Source organism: Corvus hawaiiensis, chromosome 13 (genome assembly GCF_020740725.1).
Source record: "Corvus hawaiiensis isolate bCorHaw1 chromosome 13, bCorHaw1.pri.cur, whole genome shotgun sequence".
Lineage (NCBI taxonomy): Eukaryota > Metazoa > Chordata > Aves > Passeriformes > Corvidae > Corvus > Corvus hawaiiensis.
The window spans coordinates 20,394,721-20,409,091 of NC_063225.1; the positions used below are offsets into that span (position 1 = coordinate 20,394,721).

Consider the following 14,371-nt stretch of genomic DNA (forward strand, 5'->3'; position numbering starts at 1 on the left):
GCTCTCCCGTTCCCAGGAGGGCTCCCAGGAGGGCTCCCTCATTCTCAGAAGGGCTCCCTCATTCCCAGTTGGGCTCCCTCATTCCCAGTTGGGCTCTCCCGTTCCCAGTTGGGCTCTCCCGTTCCCAGTTGGGCTCCCCCGTTCCCAGGAGGGCTCCCCCATTCCTAGGAGGGCTCCCTTATTCCCAGGAGGGCTCCCTTGTTCCCAGGAGGGCTCTCCCGTTCCCAGGAGGGCTCTGCCGTTCCCAGGAGGGCTCCCTCATTCCCAGGAGGGCTCCCTTGTTCCCAGGAGGGCTCTCCCGTTCTCAGGAGGGCTCTGCCGTTCCCAGGAGGGCTCCCTCATTCCCAGGAGGGCTCCCCCGTTCCCAGGAGGGCTCTGCCGTTCCCAGGAGGGCTCTCCCGTTCCCAGGAGGGCTCCCTCATTCCCAGGAGGGCTCCCTTGTTCCCAGGAGGGCTCTCCCGTTCCCAGGAGGGCTCCCAGGAGGGCTCCCTCATTCTCAGAAGGGCTCCCTCATTCTCAGAAGGGCTCCCTCATTCCCAAGAGGGCTCTCCCGTTCCCAGGAGGGCTCCCCCGTTCCCAGTTGGGCTCCCCCGTTCCCAGTTGGGCTCCCCCGTTCCCAGGAGGGCTCCCTCATTCCCAGTTGGGCTCCCTCATTCCCAGGAGGGCTCTCCCGTTCCCAGGAGGGCTCCCCCGTTCCCAGTTGGGCTCCCCCGTTCCCAGTTGGGCTCCCTCATTCCCAGTTGGGCTCCCTCATTCCCAGGAGGGCTCCCCCGTTCCCAGTTGGGCTCCCTCATTCCCAGGAGGGCTCCCTCATTCCCAGGAGGGCTCCCCCGTTCCCAGGAGGGCTCCCTCATTCCCAGGAGGGCTCCCCCGTTCCCAGGAGGGCTCCCTCATTCCCAGTTGGGCTCCCTCATTCCCAATTGGGCTCCCCCGTTCCCAGGAGGGCTCCCCCGTTCCCAGGAGGGCTCCCTCATTCCCAGGAGGGCTCCCTTGTTCCCAGGAGGGCTCTCCCGTTCCCAGGAGGGCTCCCTCATTCCCAGGAGGGCTCCCTTGTTCCCAGGAGGGCTCTCCCGTTCCCAGCTGGGCTCTCTCACCAGCGTAGGTGGTGCCATTGATCTCCACGGACATGTTGATGCTGCCGATGCCGTTGGGGGACAGGTTCAGCGCCGCCGCCGCCGAGTCGGCCTTGTCTTGTCCCAGGAAGGGAGGGGGGCAGAGTTAGAGGGCAAGATCCCATTCCTTAGAGGGCAAGATCCCATTCCCTGCACTCCCCAGAGGTGAGCACAGCCCCGCTTTTGTCGCCCCCTTTTCCACCACACAATGTCCACGTTCCAGAGCGGCTGTGGCTGCCCCTGGATCCCTGGAAGTGCCCCCGGCCAGGCTGGATGGGGGTTGGAGCACCCTGGGATAGTGGCAGGTGTCCCTGCCCATGGCTTTGAGGTCCCTTCCAACTCAAACCATCCCGTGACAAGGCTACAAAGGTGCTGAAGTGCTTCGGTGAGGCCGGGAGCCCACTGGCATTTGGAATTCCTTCCCTGAGGGCCAAATTCCCATTCCCCTCCCAAGGAACACACCAGACGAGCCCATGTTTAACTCGCAGCTGGATTTTGGGTGGCTGGGAGCTGCTGTGGCTTGTTGTGCTCGGACTGCAGCAGCTCCAGCGGCCACTGGAGGGAGGGAAAACCCAGGGAATGCTCCATGAAAATCAGGATTTTCCTCCATATCCTCAGCCTGGGCAGCGATGGGCAGCTCGGGAAGCAGCAGCGCAGAGCAGGGGTTGAGTCTGCAGTGGTGGTTGAGGGGAGCTCAACACCAAACTCTTCCAGGAGCTCCTGAACCTCCACGAGGGTGAGCCCGGATTTTGGGATTGCTCCTCCACGGAGGGCAGCAAGGCCACACCCCCCTAAAAACGCCACATTATTAACACTGAACCTAAATGTTGTTATCAAGCCATGCTGTGCTTATCAACAGCACCTCTCAGAGCACCTCCCAAAGCTCCGTTGGATTTTTGTGGTGCAGTGGGGAAAATGAGGGCACAGAAGACACAGCCCTGCCCCCAGCCAGCTCACAAAGGTGGGGATCCCATGCCTGAATCCGCAGGGCCCAGCCCCTTCCTGTTTGTAGGGACTGCAGCTGTTCCCAGCGTTTGGATTTAGGAAGCCCGGGGTGAAAGCAAAGTGGGGTGAGAGGGAACGAACATCGCTGGATAAAACCCGTATCCCCTTCCACTGGCAATTTTGGTTTGGATGCGACATTTAGGTGGATGCAGAGCTGCCAGGAGCTGGGAATCCCAATCCCAGCTGCTGCTGCTGCTGGGTCAGAGGGATCTGCTTTGACCTTTCCCATCCTTATTTGTGGCCAAGCACCTCAAACCAAGAACAGCTCTTCCCTTTCTTCCAAGCCGTGCCAAACTTGCCTGGCCTTGTGCCTCCTCCCAAACCTGCAGCGCCCAGGGGGCTGAGGCCTCTCATTTCCATGGATCAGAAGCTTTGGAGGAGGCAGTTGTTGGGGCTGGGGTTCTCCCAGCTCCGGGAGCCACTCTAGCCCAGCACGGACCTTCCCTTCTCCCAAAGCATTTCAGGAGAGCATTTCCCAGGCCATGAAAGCTGCCTGGATGTGACCTCCTGGCCCAGCCCTGCCAGCAGCTCTGCTCTGCCCTGGGGCTGTGCAGATGTGGCTGCAGATCACCTGCCCTGCTCACAGCCCTGAGCGCAGGCTCCTCACGGCCTGCTCATCCCAGTCCCTGGGAAAGGATTCCTGAAAGCTGGGCATCTCCCCCAGGCTCATCCCAACCCCTGGGAAAGGATTCCTGAAAGCTGGGCATCTCCCCCAGGCTCATCCCAACCCCTGGGAAAGGATTCCTGAAAGCTGGGCATCTCCCCCAGGCTCATCCCAGTGCCTGGGAAACGATTCCTGAAAGCTGGGCATCTCCCCCAGGCTCATCCCAGTGCCTGGGAAAGGATTCCTGAAAGCTGGGCATCTCCCCCAGGCTCATCCCAGTGCCTGGGAAAGGATTCCTGAAAGCTGGGCATCTCCCCCAGGCTCATCCCAGTGCCTGGGAAAGGATTCCTGAAAGCTGGGCATCTCCCCCAGGCTCATCCCAGTGCCTGGGAAAGGATTCCTGAAAGCTGGGCATCTCCCCCAGGCTCATCCCACTCCCTGGGAAAGGATTCCTGAAAGCTGGGCATCTCCCCCAGGCTCATCCCAACCCCTGGGAAAGGATTCCTGAAAGCTGGGCATCTCCTCCAGGCTCATCCCAACCCCTGGGAAAGGATTCCTGAAAGCTGGGCATCTCCCCCAGGCTCATCCCAGCCCCTGGGAAAGGATTCCTGAAAGCTGGGCATCTCCCCCAGGCTCATCCCAGCCCCTGGGAAAGGATTCCTGAAAGCTGGGCATCTCCTCCAGGCTCATCCCAGTGCCTGGGAAAGGATTCCTGAAAGCTGGGCATCTCCCCCAGGCTCATCCCAGTGCCTGGGAAAGGATTCCTGAAAGCTGGGCATCTCTCCCAGGCTCATCCCAGTGCCTGGGAAAGGATTCCTGAAAGCTGGGCATCTCTCCCAGGCTCATCCCAGTGCCTGGGAAAGGATTCCTGAAAGCTGGGCATCTCCCCCAGGCTCATCCCAGTGCCTGGGAAAGGATTCCTGAAAGCTGGGCATCTCCCCCAGGCTCCTGCAGCTGCTGCCTGGACAGAGCTGTTGCCTCCACCATCAGTTAAGGGGGTGCAAGTTCTGTGGGGGTGGGAGTCTGTAAATCATCCAGAATTCCCTCACAACCGAAACGCCCTCCAAGAATCACCCAGAACTCCTTCACAACTGAAATACCGCCCATAAATTGGGCGCTGAGTGACCTCCTGTGCTGGACACAGGGGTCAGGGGGGTTTGACCAGCTTGGAGCTTTGGGAACACGGCAGAGATCCTTCTGAATCCGGGCTGGATTTGGATGAGCCGGAGAATAAACCCAGCAGGAAAACCCAACAAAACCACCTGAACACCTCCGTGCCGTGCCCTCTGCCTGGGATGATGCCCCAGCCTCTGTGTGTGTGTGACATTCCCGGCTGGAAGCCCGTCCCTCCCGGCTGCCCCGCAGCTTTCTGCCCGCTGTGCCTCACCCTTGCCGTTGATTTTGATCTTCATGGGGATCTGCCGGGCCATGCTGAACAGGTTGCGCTGCAGCGCCTGCTGCACCAGCCGCTGCTCCTCCTCTGTCATCCGCGGCACCTTCTTCTCCGGGGGCTCTCCCGCCTCCAGCCTCTCCCTCAGCTGCTCCAGGGTGGCCGTCCTGGCCGCCACGGTGGCCTGCTGGCCGGCCAGGGTCACTGGCACGGCGATGCGGTTTGGCATGGGCACGGTCAGGGGCACCCCGTCGCCTGGGGAAGGAGGGGTCACTCAACACCAGCACTGCAGCCAGTCCCAAGCCCCTGCTCCCACATCCCCGTGGATACCATGGAAAGCACCAGCACAGCCGTGCTGTTTGCCCGGCTGGGGCGGGAGGAGCTGACCTTTCCTGACGGCCGCGGCCGGCGACACCCGGGGGTTGCTGGTCCCACTGCCCGGCGCCACGCCGATTATGGGGAAGCGGATTTTGGGGGGGGACAGCAGGGAAGGAGGCCCCGGCGTGGAGGGCGAGTAGCTGAACAGGGAGGAGCTGTAGCTGGGCCGCCGCCCCTCGCGCCGGTTGCCGTCGATGGCGGCCTGGAGCTCGGCCGGGGAGCTCAGCGACTTCTTCTCACACTCGTAGGCGTAGAGGTACTTCATGTACCTGGGGAGAGGGACAGGGCTCAGCGCTGCAGGGAACCACAGCAACGAGCACTGGGGCAGGCAGACACGTGCCAAGGCCCTCAGCAGATCTGGGGGCTCTGGAGTTCGGGGGTGAAGCACAGCTCAGCCTGGATGCGCTCAGTGTTACACAATTACCTACTACTGCTGCCACGAGGGCAGGGAAGAGTCACCCAGAACTCCTTCACAACTGAAATCTCCTCACAGAATCACCCAGAATTCCCTCACAACTGAAATACCCTCTATAAACCACCCAGAATTCCCTCACAACTGAAATACCATCTAGAAACCACCCAGAATTCCCTCACAACTGAAATATCCTCTGTAAACCACCCAGAATTCCCTCACAACTGAAATCTCCTCACAGAATCATCCAGAATTCCCTCACAACTGAAATATCCTCTATAAACCACCCAGAATTCCCTCACAACTGAAATACCATCTAGAAACCACCCAGAATTCCCTCACAACTGAAATATCCTCTGTAAACCACCCAGAATTCCCTCACAACTGAAATACCATCTAGAAACCACCCAGAATTCCCTCACAACTGAAATATCCTCTATAAACCACCCAGAATTCCCTCACAACTGAAATACCATCTAGAAACCACCCAGAATTCCCTCACAACTGAATTATCCTCTATAAATCTCCCAGAATTCCCTCACAACTGACAATCTGAAATCCTAAGAACCAAGATCTCGGACCACAACACTTTAATCCAAGGAATTCTGAGGAATTACCCCTGTCCAAGGCATCTGTACTGAGCAGCACCAAGCCTTACCCCCTTGGAGGAGTTTTGGCCCACAGGTTTGCAGGAGACCCAGCCTGTGGGAACGGTGAGGAGCTTCCCTCTCTGGGGTCCTAAAATCTCCCCTAAAAACTGAGTCTCCACAGGAGCTGGGAGTGCATTCCCAGCCCTTCATTGCTAAGGCACAGCTTCACTCTGTTCAACTGTACAGGGACTTCACTTCCACCAGTCTTTTCCCTCTGCTTATTCCACTTTTTCTTCCCCAATCCTGCACTTGCAGGTCAGGAAACCAATCCTTACAGGAAGGAGGTGCTGAATTCCCGATTCCCAGTGCTAGCAGACACTAAATCACCAGGAGAAGCCCCCTCCTCCCTGTGCCAAGAGCTCCTCTTGGGAGGGACAGACAGGGCCCTGAGGGGGCAGAACGGCCGGGGATGGAGGGAGGGGCAGGAGATGGGAATTCCATGCAGGAGATGGGAATTCCAGGCCTTCCCAACTCACTGCGTGCGCAGGGTGAAGGCGGCGCTGGTGATGGAGGTGGGAAGGTTAAGGCCTTTGGTGATCTCCCTCCAGATCTTCTTGTTGATGATCTCCACCAGGCCGCCCTTCTCGGTCACCAGCTTGTAGAGCATGTAGAGATCCAGGATCTGCTTGGCCATGATGGGAATCCGGTTGATGGGAGTTCCTGCGGGGGAGAAAAGGAGCACGGAAAGGATGGAGTCAGGGATGGCAAGAGGCTGAGGGGACGGGCAGCTTGTGGGGGGGGATCCATCTCTCTCCTAACAGGGAATTCAGGGAATTTGCAGCCTGGCTCGAGGCCTCTCCATGGATGAGTAAATGAGGCAGGGGAGAGCAGCCACAGGGCACGGCCTTTCCGTGGAAAACCCTTTCCTGTGGGCAAAGGGAATGACCAGACCAATAAAAACCTGCGGCTCCCGAAATAGAAAGAGGGGAAGTTGGGACTATTGAATCCGAGGCACAAAGGAATCAGTTTTATGAGCTCAGGGTTAAAACCCTTGGATAAAAATCCCGGCTGTGCTCAGGGAGGGGCTGAGCAGCTCCTGGTGGTTCAGCTTTCCCAGGATGTGCTGTGCTGTTTGCCTGGGAACAGCAGAACCGAGGGAATTGGCACCAGAGAACACCTCTCCCCCATGGAGACACAACTCCAGCTTCCCTCACACTTGAAACAACCTGGAGAGGTAAATAAAGGCTGCTCCTTCCCCTGCTCACACAGAGCTTCCAGCCTCCCACTCCTTTTCCCTGAACGTGCTCCCAAACACTTCCCTGATGAGGCCACGGCAGCTCTGAGCATCCCAAACCCAGGTCCTGCTCCACCCTTCCCACTCAGTTTTGTCATATTTCAGGTTAACGCAGAGGAAAATCTGATTTTTAACCCGTCAGTGTCCCTCTGGCAGCTCCTGAAAGCGCTAAAGCCCAAACTAACGAGATTTAGGCACGGAGAGGAAGAAGGAATAAAGAAAAGCTGATGTGGCAGAGCTTTTATTTGGCCTGGGAAAACTCTGTCCTGGATCAAAGGGCCGCCCAGCCCAGGGCAGCATCCTGTCCCCACAATGGGCAGCCCGACCCTGGCAGGAAGGCTTGGGAAGGGGGGCAGGGACAATTATGGAATCCTCAGTCCCAAGGGGAGGCCGGTGCCACTGCTGGCAGCCCCGGATCCCCCCGGTGCCCCGCACGGAGCCGTTTATGGCCCTTATAAACGGGCTCATTCCGTGCACTGAAAGGAGCCCGGCCCTGCAGCTGTCCTCATTACCCATCCACGGGGGATTTTTTTCCCTGCCTTTTCTTTGGGAAGCCTGTTAGGCATTAGCTCGTGCTGCCGATTCCCACAGGTTAACGAGATGCTGGATAAAATAGCCCATTTTGTGCAGCTTTAAAGGGCTGAAAACCCTGCCGACTCAAAGCATCCAGGAGCAGCTTGATCAGGTTTCCTTCCATTTACATCAATCCCATCCTCTTCTCCCATCCGAGCAGCCCTTCCCTGCCCACAGAGCGGCGATCCCACAGCCTGCAGCACGTTCCCTTCCTGACCTCAGGGGTGCAGATCCCTGAAATCCCTGATTTCGGGAGCACACAGGGAATTCCAAACCCTCCAAACCCCCTGTGGCTCCATCCCAAAAATCCTGGGTTTGCTCTGTTTTTTCCCCGAGCCTCCATTTTGTGTCGGGGTGTCGTGGCAGGTCGGGAGCAGGGTGACAGCGGCACGGGATCCCTGGGAATCAGGGAATGATCAAGTTACCGGCCCGAGCTGTCACTCATCAGCTGAGCCAGGCAGCCACAGGGAAAACAGGGAAATATTTCCTTCCAAAGCCTCCAGGAAGAGCCAGGGCTGGGGTTTACACCCCAAAACGCCCCTTCTTTCAGTCATTAACCAGAGCAGCAAAGCCTTCGCTCGGCTGGAGGGGGATGAAGCCCCTCTCCCCCCACTCAGAGCCACCCGAGTTTCCTCAATCCAATGGAGGGAACAGCATTAACTTGCCCAGTAGGGACTTCCATCCCGCTGGAGAGTGAAAGGGAAGGCCCACGGATAAGGCTCAGCTGCTCACACAGAATTATTGACAAATACCTGCCCCTTCATGTCGCCCATCTCACCCTTCTCCAGACTGCCCCAGCTGAGCAGCTGGGGAAATGCACAGATCATTAATCCAGATTCACCTGCATCAGCAGGGAATAGAGGCTGAACACCTCCTGGGAGCTGCTCCCAGCTGGAGCAGGGACAGTGACAAACCCTGAGCTCCCCGAGGCACCTCAGCAGCCCTGGCACACCTTCCCTCGCTCAGCTTTGCTTTCAAACAGGGCCGAAGTGCCCTGAAATTTCATTTATAAACCCAGTTAAACAGGGATTTATAGAGAAACACACACTTAGAAACTCGGCTGAACAGGGATTTATAGAGAAACACACAAACTAAGCTAAATATGTTTAGATTGAGAATAGAAATTTACCCATTGAGATAAAACCTCGAGTTTGGTTTTGCCGCCCTCCACACACATAAAATTTCTTTGTACAGCTGAGAAACTCTACAGCAGGGACAGGACTGCTCCCATCCTGCTGGAATAATTCCATTTTCCATGCTTCCCTACCGCTCTGCCCCAAGTACCACCCCACGGGTCCAGCAGAGAGCGAGTCGGGGTTCGGGCCCGGCGAATTCCCGGTGTTTTCCAGAGGGATCGGTGCCCTCTCCTCCCCCAGGCCTGCCTTTATTGGAAACCCCGACAGGAAGGGCTGAAAGCCGAGAAGCCTGGGCCCAGCAGATCCTGTCCCTGTCAGGGGCCATGATGGATTACTGTCATCTGGCAGCACCACGATTAATGATCCCGGGGTCAGGGGGCAGAATTCCAGAGGGAAAGGTCAGCAGCCGGGGGCACAGCGCAGGACTTGTTGCCTTTTGATGGCAAACTCATTTTACTGTACTTCCAACCTCCTGCCCCGAGCCCTGCCCGGCTCCGAGAGGGAGAGGAAGATCCTCTTCTCCCAGCTTCCCTGGAAAACAACTTCTGCTCCCTTCTAGCAGAGCCCCAGCTCCGTCACTGGGCTCATGGCAGCCAAACGAGGGGCACAGGGAGGCCGTTCCCACCGGGCAAGGGGAGATGCAGAGCTGATAAACACGGAAGGGGAAAGCAGAGCCACCCCAGGGCCCACGGGCTCCTGGCTTGCTGAGGAGAAACGCAGCCACAACCTGGATTTCTGGAATTAAGGCATTCCCTGGAGGAAGGCTGACTGGAGGCATAAACATCCCCGGCCTTGGAGGGAATTCCTCCCCTTCCAAAGCCTCCTCTGTTCCAGGCAGATGGATCGGGAGCCTCGGGGGCTTCTCCGGAGAGGCCTCAGTGTCCCCTCTGCTCGGAAAATCTGCTGGAATTGCAGCCTCCCAGAGCTCCTGAGGGGGCTGAGGAGGGTGTGAGCCCCAGGAAAGCCTGGAACGGCTGGGTTTACCCAGGAAGCAGCTCCTGGAGAAGAGGGTCGGCTCTGCTCGGCCTCGCCGAGGGATTCGCTTTGGCCCATCCTCTTCCTCCCCATCCAACACCACCCCAGGGCGTTGTTTTCCTCTTCTCCATCCTCCCTTAGCCGAATTTCGGAGCCAGACCTCCACCTGGAGGTGCAGACTGAGGACAACTGCCTCAAAGGCGGGTTTTAACCAAACTCCAGGCAGTTTTAAGGGTTTGCTCGGCTTTCCCTGCCGCTCTCCCCACACAGGGATTTCCCCACCACCCAGCGGCCTAAGCCACGACTTGTCCTGCACAAAGGGCCCTTAATCACACCCAGCCCCTGCAGCTCTGCTTTCCCAACCACCTCCCACTTTCCCTCTCCGATTTCCTCGCAGGAGTGTCCATTTTACAGCAAGGAACAAAGGAGGTGAGAATCCTAAGAGTTTAAATGGCATTTAAATGGCAACGAAATGTGCTCTGGAGTGAAAAACAGGCACGGAAAAAAGACATTTTGGAAGCTGCGACATGTACCAGGTAAATAAAAAGCTGCTCTTCCCACTCTAAATATGCTCAGAGGAGAAATTGTATCAGGCAGCCAAAAGGAACAGGTTTTCCCCAGGAAACTGGGAAAGTCCACAGGGATTTAAAGTAATATCGAGCCAAATCTTGAGGGGAACAGAACTCTGTGTTTCTCTGAAGGGAGGCACAGTAATTCCGTGGGGTGTGTGATCTCGCAGCTAAACAGAGGGAAAATTCACTCCACAGCAGCAAATCAGCTTGGCTCCCGCGCTGCCTCAGCTCCTCGTTTGCCCAAATCCCTCTCCAGGGCCAAATCCTGGCTGCTTCAGGGCTTCAGCCCGAGTTTTATGGGGTTTGGCTCTCCAGAGCCGGGATAAAGAGCCCCTCTCTGCTCCCTCAGTGCCACAGCTGATGCGGCCTGTCCAGGCAGGGCATTCCCACCATTCCCACCTCCCAAACAGGGAGTCAGCACCCGATCCGGGAGCCTGCAGCCCATGAGAGCCCATCCAGGGGGAGATCAATCAGCCTCGGTGGGGACAGGAGGCCACCTCTTATCTGCTGCCCTGATCAGATTGCAGGGCCTGATGGGCACCGGTGCCCAGCCATGGCCCCTGATCCTGCCCTGGATCCCACGGAGAGCTGCAGTCCCTGATCCCATGGAGAGCTGCAATCCCTGATCCTGCCCTGGATCCCACGGGGAGCTGCAATCCCTGATCCCACAGAGAGCTGCAATCCCTGATCCCACGGGGAGCTGCAATCCCTGATCCCATGGGGAGCTGCAATCCCTGATCCTGCCCTGGATCCCATGGGGAGCTGCAATCCCTGATCCCACGGGGAGCTGCAATCCCTGATCCTGCCCTGGATCCCACGGGGAGCTGCAATCCCTGATCCCACGGGGAGCTGCAATCCCTGATCCCACGGAGAGCTGCAATCCCTGATCCCACGGGGAGCTGCAATCCCTGATCCCATGGGGAGCTGCAATCCCTGATCCCATGGGGAGCTGCAATCCCTGATCCCACGGAGAGCTGCAATCCCTGATCCCATGGAGAGCTGCAATCCCTGATCCCACAGAGAGCTGCAATCCCTGATCCCACGGGGAGCTGCAATCCCTGATCCCACGGGGAGCTGCAATCCCTGATCCCACAGAGAGCTGCAATCCCTGATCCTGCCCTGGATCCCACGGGGAGCTGCAATCCCTGATCCCACGGGGAGCTGCAATCCCTGATCCCACGGGGAGCTGCAATCCCTGATCCCACAGAGAGCTGCAATCCCTGATCCCATGGGGAGCTGCAATCCCTGATCCCACGGGGAGCTGCAATCCCTGATCCCACGGGGAGCTGCAATCCCTGATCCTGCCCTGGATCCCATGGGGAGCTGCAATCCCTGATCCCATGGGGAGCTGCAATCCCTGATCCCACGGGGAGCTGCAATCCCTGATCCCACGGGGAGCTGCAATCCCTGATCCTGCCCTGGATCCCATGGGGAGCTGCAATCCCTGATCCCACAGAGAGCTGCAATCCCTGATCCCACTGGGAGCTGCAATCCCTGATCCCACAGAGAGCTGCAATCCCTGATCCTGCCCTGGATCCCACAGAGAGCTGCAATCCCTGATCCCACAGAGAGCTGCAATCCCTGATCCCACGGGGAGCTGCAATCCCTGATCCCATGGGGAGCTGCAATCCCTGATCCCACGGAGAGCTGCAGTCCCTGATCCCACAGAGAGCTGCAATCCCTGATCCCACAGAGAGCTGCAATCCCTGATCCCATGGGGAGCTGCAATCCCTGATCCCATGGGGAGCTGCAATCCCTGATCCCACGGGGAGCTGCAATCCCTGATCCCACGGAGAGCTGCAATCCCTGATCCCACGGGGAGCTGCAATCCCTGATCCCATGGGGAGCTGCAATCCCTGATCCCACGGGGAGCTGCAATCCCTGATCCTGCCCTGGATCCCATGGGGAGCTGCAATCCCTGATCCCATGGGGAGCTGCAATCCCTGATCCCACGGGGAGCTGCAATCCCTGATCCCACGGGGAGCTGCAATCCCTGATCCTGCCCTGGATCCCATGGGGAGCTGCAATCCCTGATCCCACAGAGAGCTGCAATCCCTGATCCCACTGGGAGCTGCAATCCCTGATCCCACAGAGAGCTGCAATCCCTGATCCTGCCCTGGATCCCACAGAGAGCTGCAATCCCTGATCCCACAGAGAGCTGCAATCCCTGATCCCACGGGGAGCTGCAATCCCTGATCCCATGGGGAGCTGCAATCCCTGATCCCACGGAGAGCTGCAATCCCTGATCCCACAGAGAGCTGCAATCCCTGATCCCACAGAGAGCTGCAATCCCTGATCCCATGGGGAGCTGCAATCCCTGATCCCATGGGGAGCTGCAATCCCTGATCCCACGGGGAGCTGCAATCCCTGATCCCACGGAGAGCTGCAATCCCTGATCCCACGGAGAGCTGCAATCCCTGATCCCACGGAGAGCTGCAATCCCTGATCCCACGGGGAGCTGCAATCCCTGATCCCATGGAGAGCTGCTCTCCTGGCCCAGCTGGGCCAATCCATTCCCCGGCTCCGATCCCTCTGGCAGATGTGGAACCCCTGCCTGCAGCTTTTCCATAGGTGTGGCCTCGGGAGATCAGGGATCCGCTGCCCTTTTCCAGGCAGGGAGAGGCAGAAACAGGCCAGGGGAGCTGCAGGCTCGTCCCTCAGCGCTGAGCCACCTCTGCTGCACCTGACAAACGATGCTGAAGTTGAGGTGGGGAGCCCCAGCTCAGGAAGGACCCGGGAAGAGCAGGATTCCAGGCTCAACATCCCACTTTGGGAAACAAGGGCACCGTTTAACGCCTCAGCCTCCGGGGGAAGTGAGAACAAAGCCCCTCTGAGCCCATCACTCAGCTCTGAGCAGCCACACCCGGACCGGGATCCTCGGGTGCAGCCGGAATCACCCGAACCAGCCACACAAAGGTGGATGCAGAGCAACACCATCCCATAATTCCCAGGGAATTCCTGGCAATTCGGGCCAACCCCGTTTCCAGGCAAACATCTGAGCTGCTCCAACACCCTTCACCCCGACTAAACCCAAACCAAAGCTCCTCTAAGCCAGGACCAGGCAAACTCCTCGCTCTGTTTTCCCATTAATTACTTCCAGTGTGATTGTCCTTTGGAGCTACAGCAATATTCCCTCTAACCCACCATTACCAGCTGCTTAAAGGGATGATTCATTATCTGATTTTGATGTTTCCTTTCCCAGGAAAGATATGGTTTCTTTTCTTTTTATGTCTTTCCAAAGGGGAGGTCCCAGGCTCTTTCCAAATTAGAGAAAAAAATTCTCCTGTCTGCCTGTGAGGAATGTTTTGTTTTATAAAAAACAAGGGGAGAAAGTTTGGGTTTTATGGGAAGGAGCTGCTGAAAACTTCTTCTAAATAATTGGAATTTGCAGGTAAACTCCCCCAAAATACCAGCTGATGGATCTGGTGGAGGCTTTTTGGTCACCTGGGCGCTTCAGGTGGATGAGCCAGGCATTCCCTGGAAGAGATTTTGGGATGCTGCAGCCCCAGAGGAGCTGGATTCACACTGGCTGGAGATCCCAAGTGCCCAGCTTTGCCCCTGTTCCCATCCCACCACCACTTCCAGGGGTGCAGGTACAGGGAATGGTGGATTCCCTGCTCTGAAAGGCTCCAGCAGAAAGCAGGAATGCAAACCAGGACAGCAGCTCCCTCGAGAAATTAAGGAAAAAGCCATTCCTGGCTCTTTGGGACCATGCAGGAGACACCTCTGCAGTGCTCCAGGGGGGGTTTTCCATGCAGAGCTGCTCAGGGCAGCGCTGGCTGCAGCACAGGGAGCGGGGCAAAGGAAGGGATTTATGGCCACTGATGTCCCACTGGAGAACACCGCTGAATCCAGAGGCAGGATCGGCAGAGCTGAGCCATCCCAGAGGTTTTGTGAGGGTTTCCCGAAGGCATGGACACAACAGCTTCCCTGGGAAGGTGCCCTTCCCAGCACAGCCCCGAGCTGTGCCCCACTGGGATGCCTGGCATGGATCCTCCCAGGCACGGGGCAATCCCACCGCTCCAAAGGGGAAGGTGCTGAGGACATGAGGCTGCCCATCTGTTGGCATTCCAACTGTTTGAGCCATGGAAAAGATGTGGGGACAGTAGGGACACACCAGCCTGGCCTGGGAGGGACAGTGGGACACAGCAGCCTGGCCTGGAGGGGACAATGGGGACACACCAGCCTGGCCTGGCACAGGGCAACAGGGACACAGCAGCCTGGCCTGGGAGGGACAATGGGGACACACCAGCCTGGCCTGGCAGAGGGCAATAGGGACACACCAGCCTGGCCTGGGAGAGGGACAGTGGGGACACACCAGCCTGGCCTG

At 58.0% G+C, this 14,371-nt stretch overlaps 1 protein-coding gene across 1 annotated transcript in view; it reads right to left on the minus strand.

The window, feature by feature from the left end:
- ARID3B (AT-rich interaction domain 3B) overlaps positions 1–14,371 on the minus strand; it is a 31,322-nt gene that overhangs the window by 3,978 nt on the left and 12,973 nt on the right. The window contains exons 5-8 of the mRNA XM_048317620.1: positions 6,028–6,211; positions 4,499–4,758; positions 4,109–4,366; positions 1,095–1,190 (exon numbers count right to left, since the gene is read on the minus strand). Coding sequence (XP_048173577.1) covers positions 1,095–1,190; positions 4,109–4,366; positions 4,499–4,758; positions 6,028–6,211 — 798 coding nt within the window. The remainder of the gene's footprint in view (positions 1–1,094; positions 1,191–4,108; positions 4,367–4,498; positions 4,759–6,027; positions 6,212–14,371) is intronic.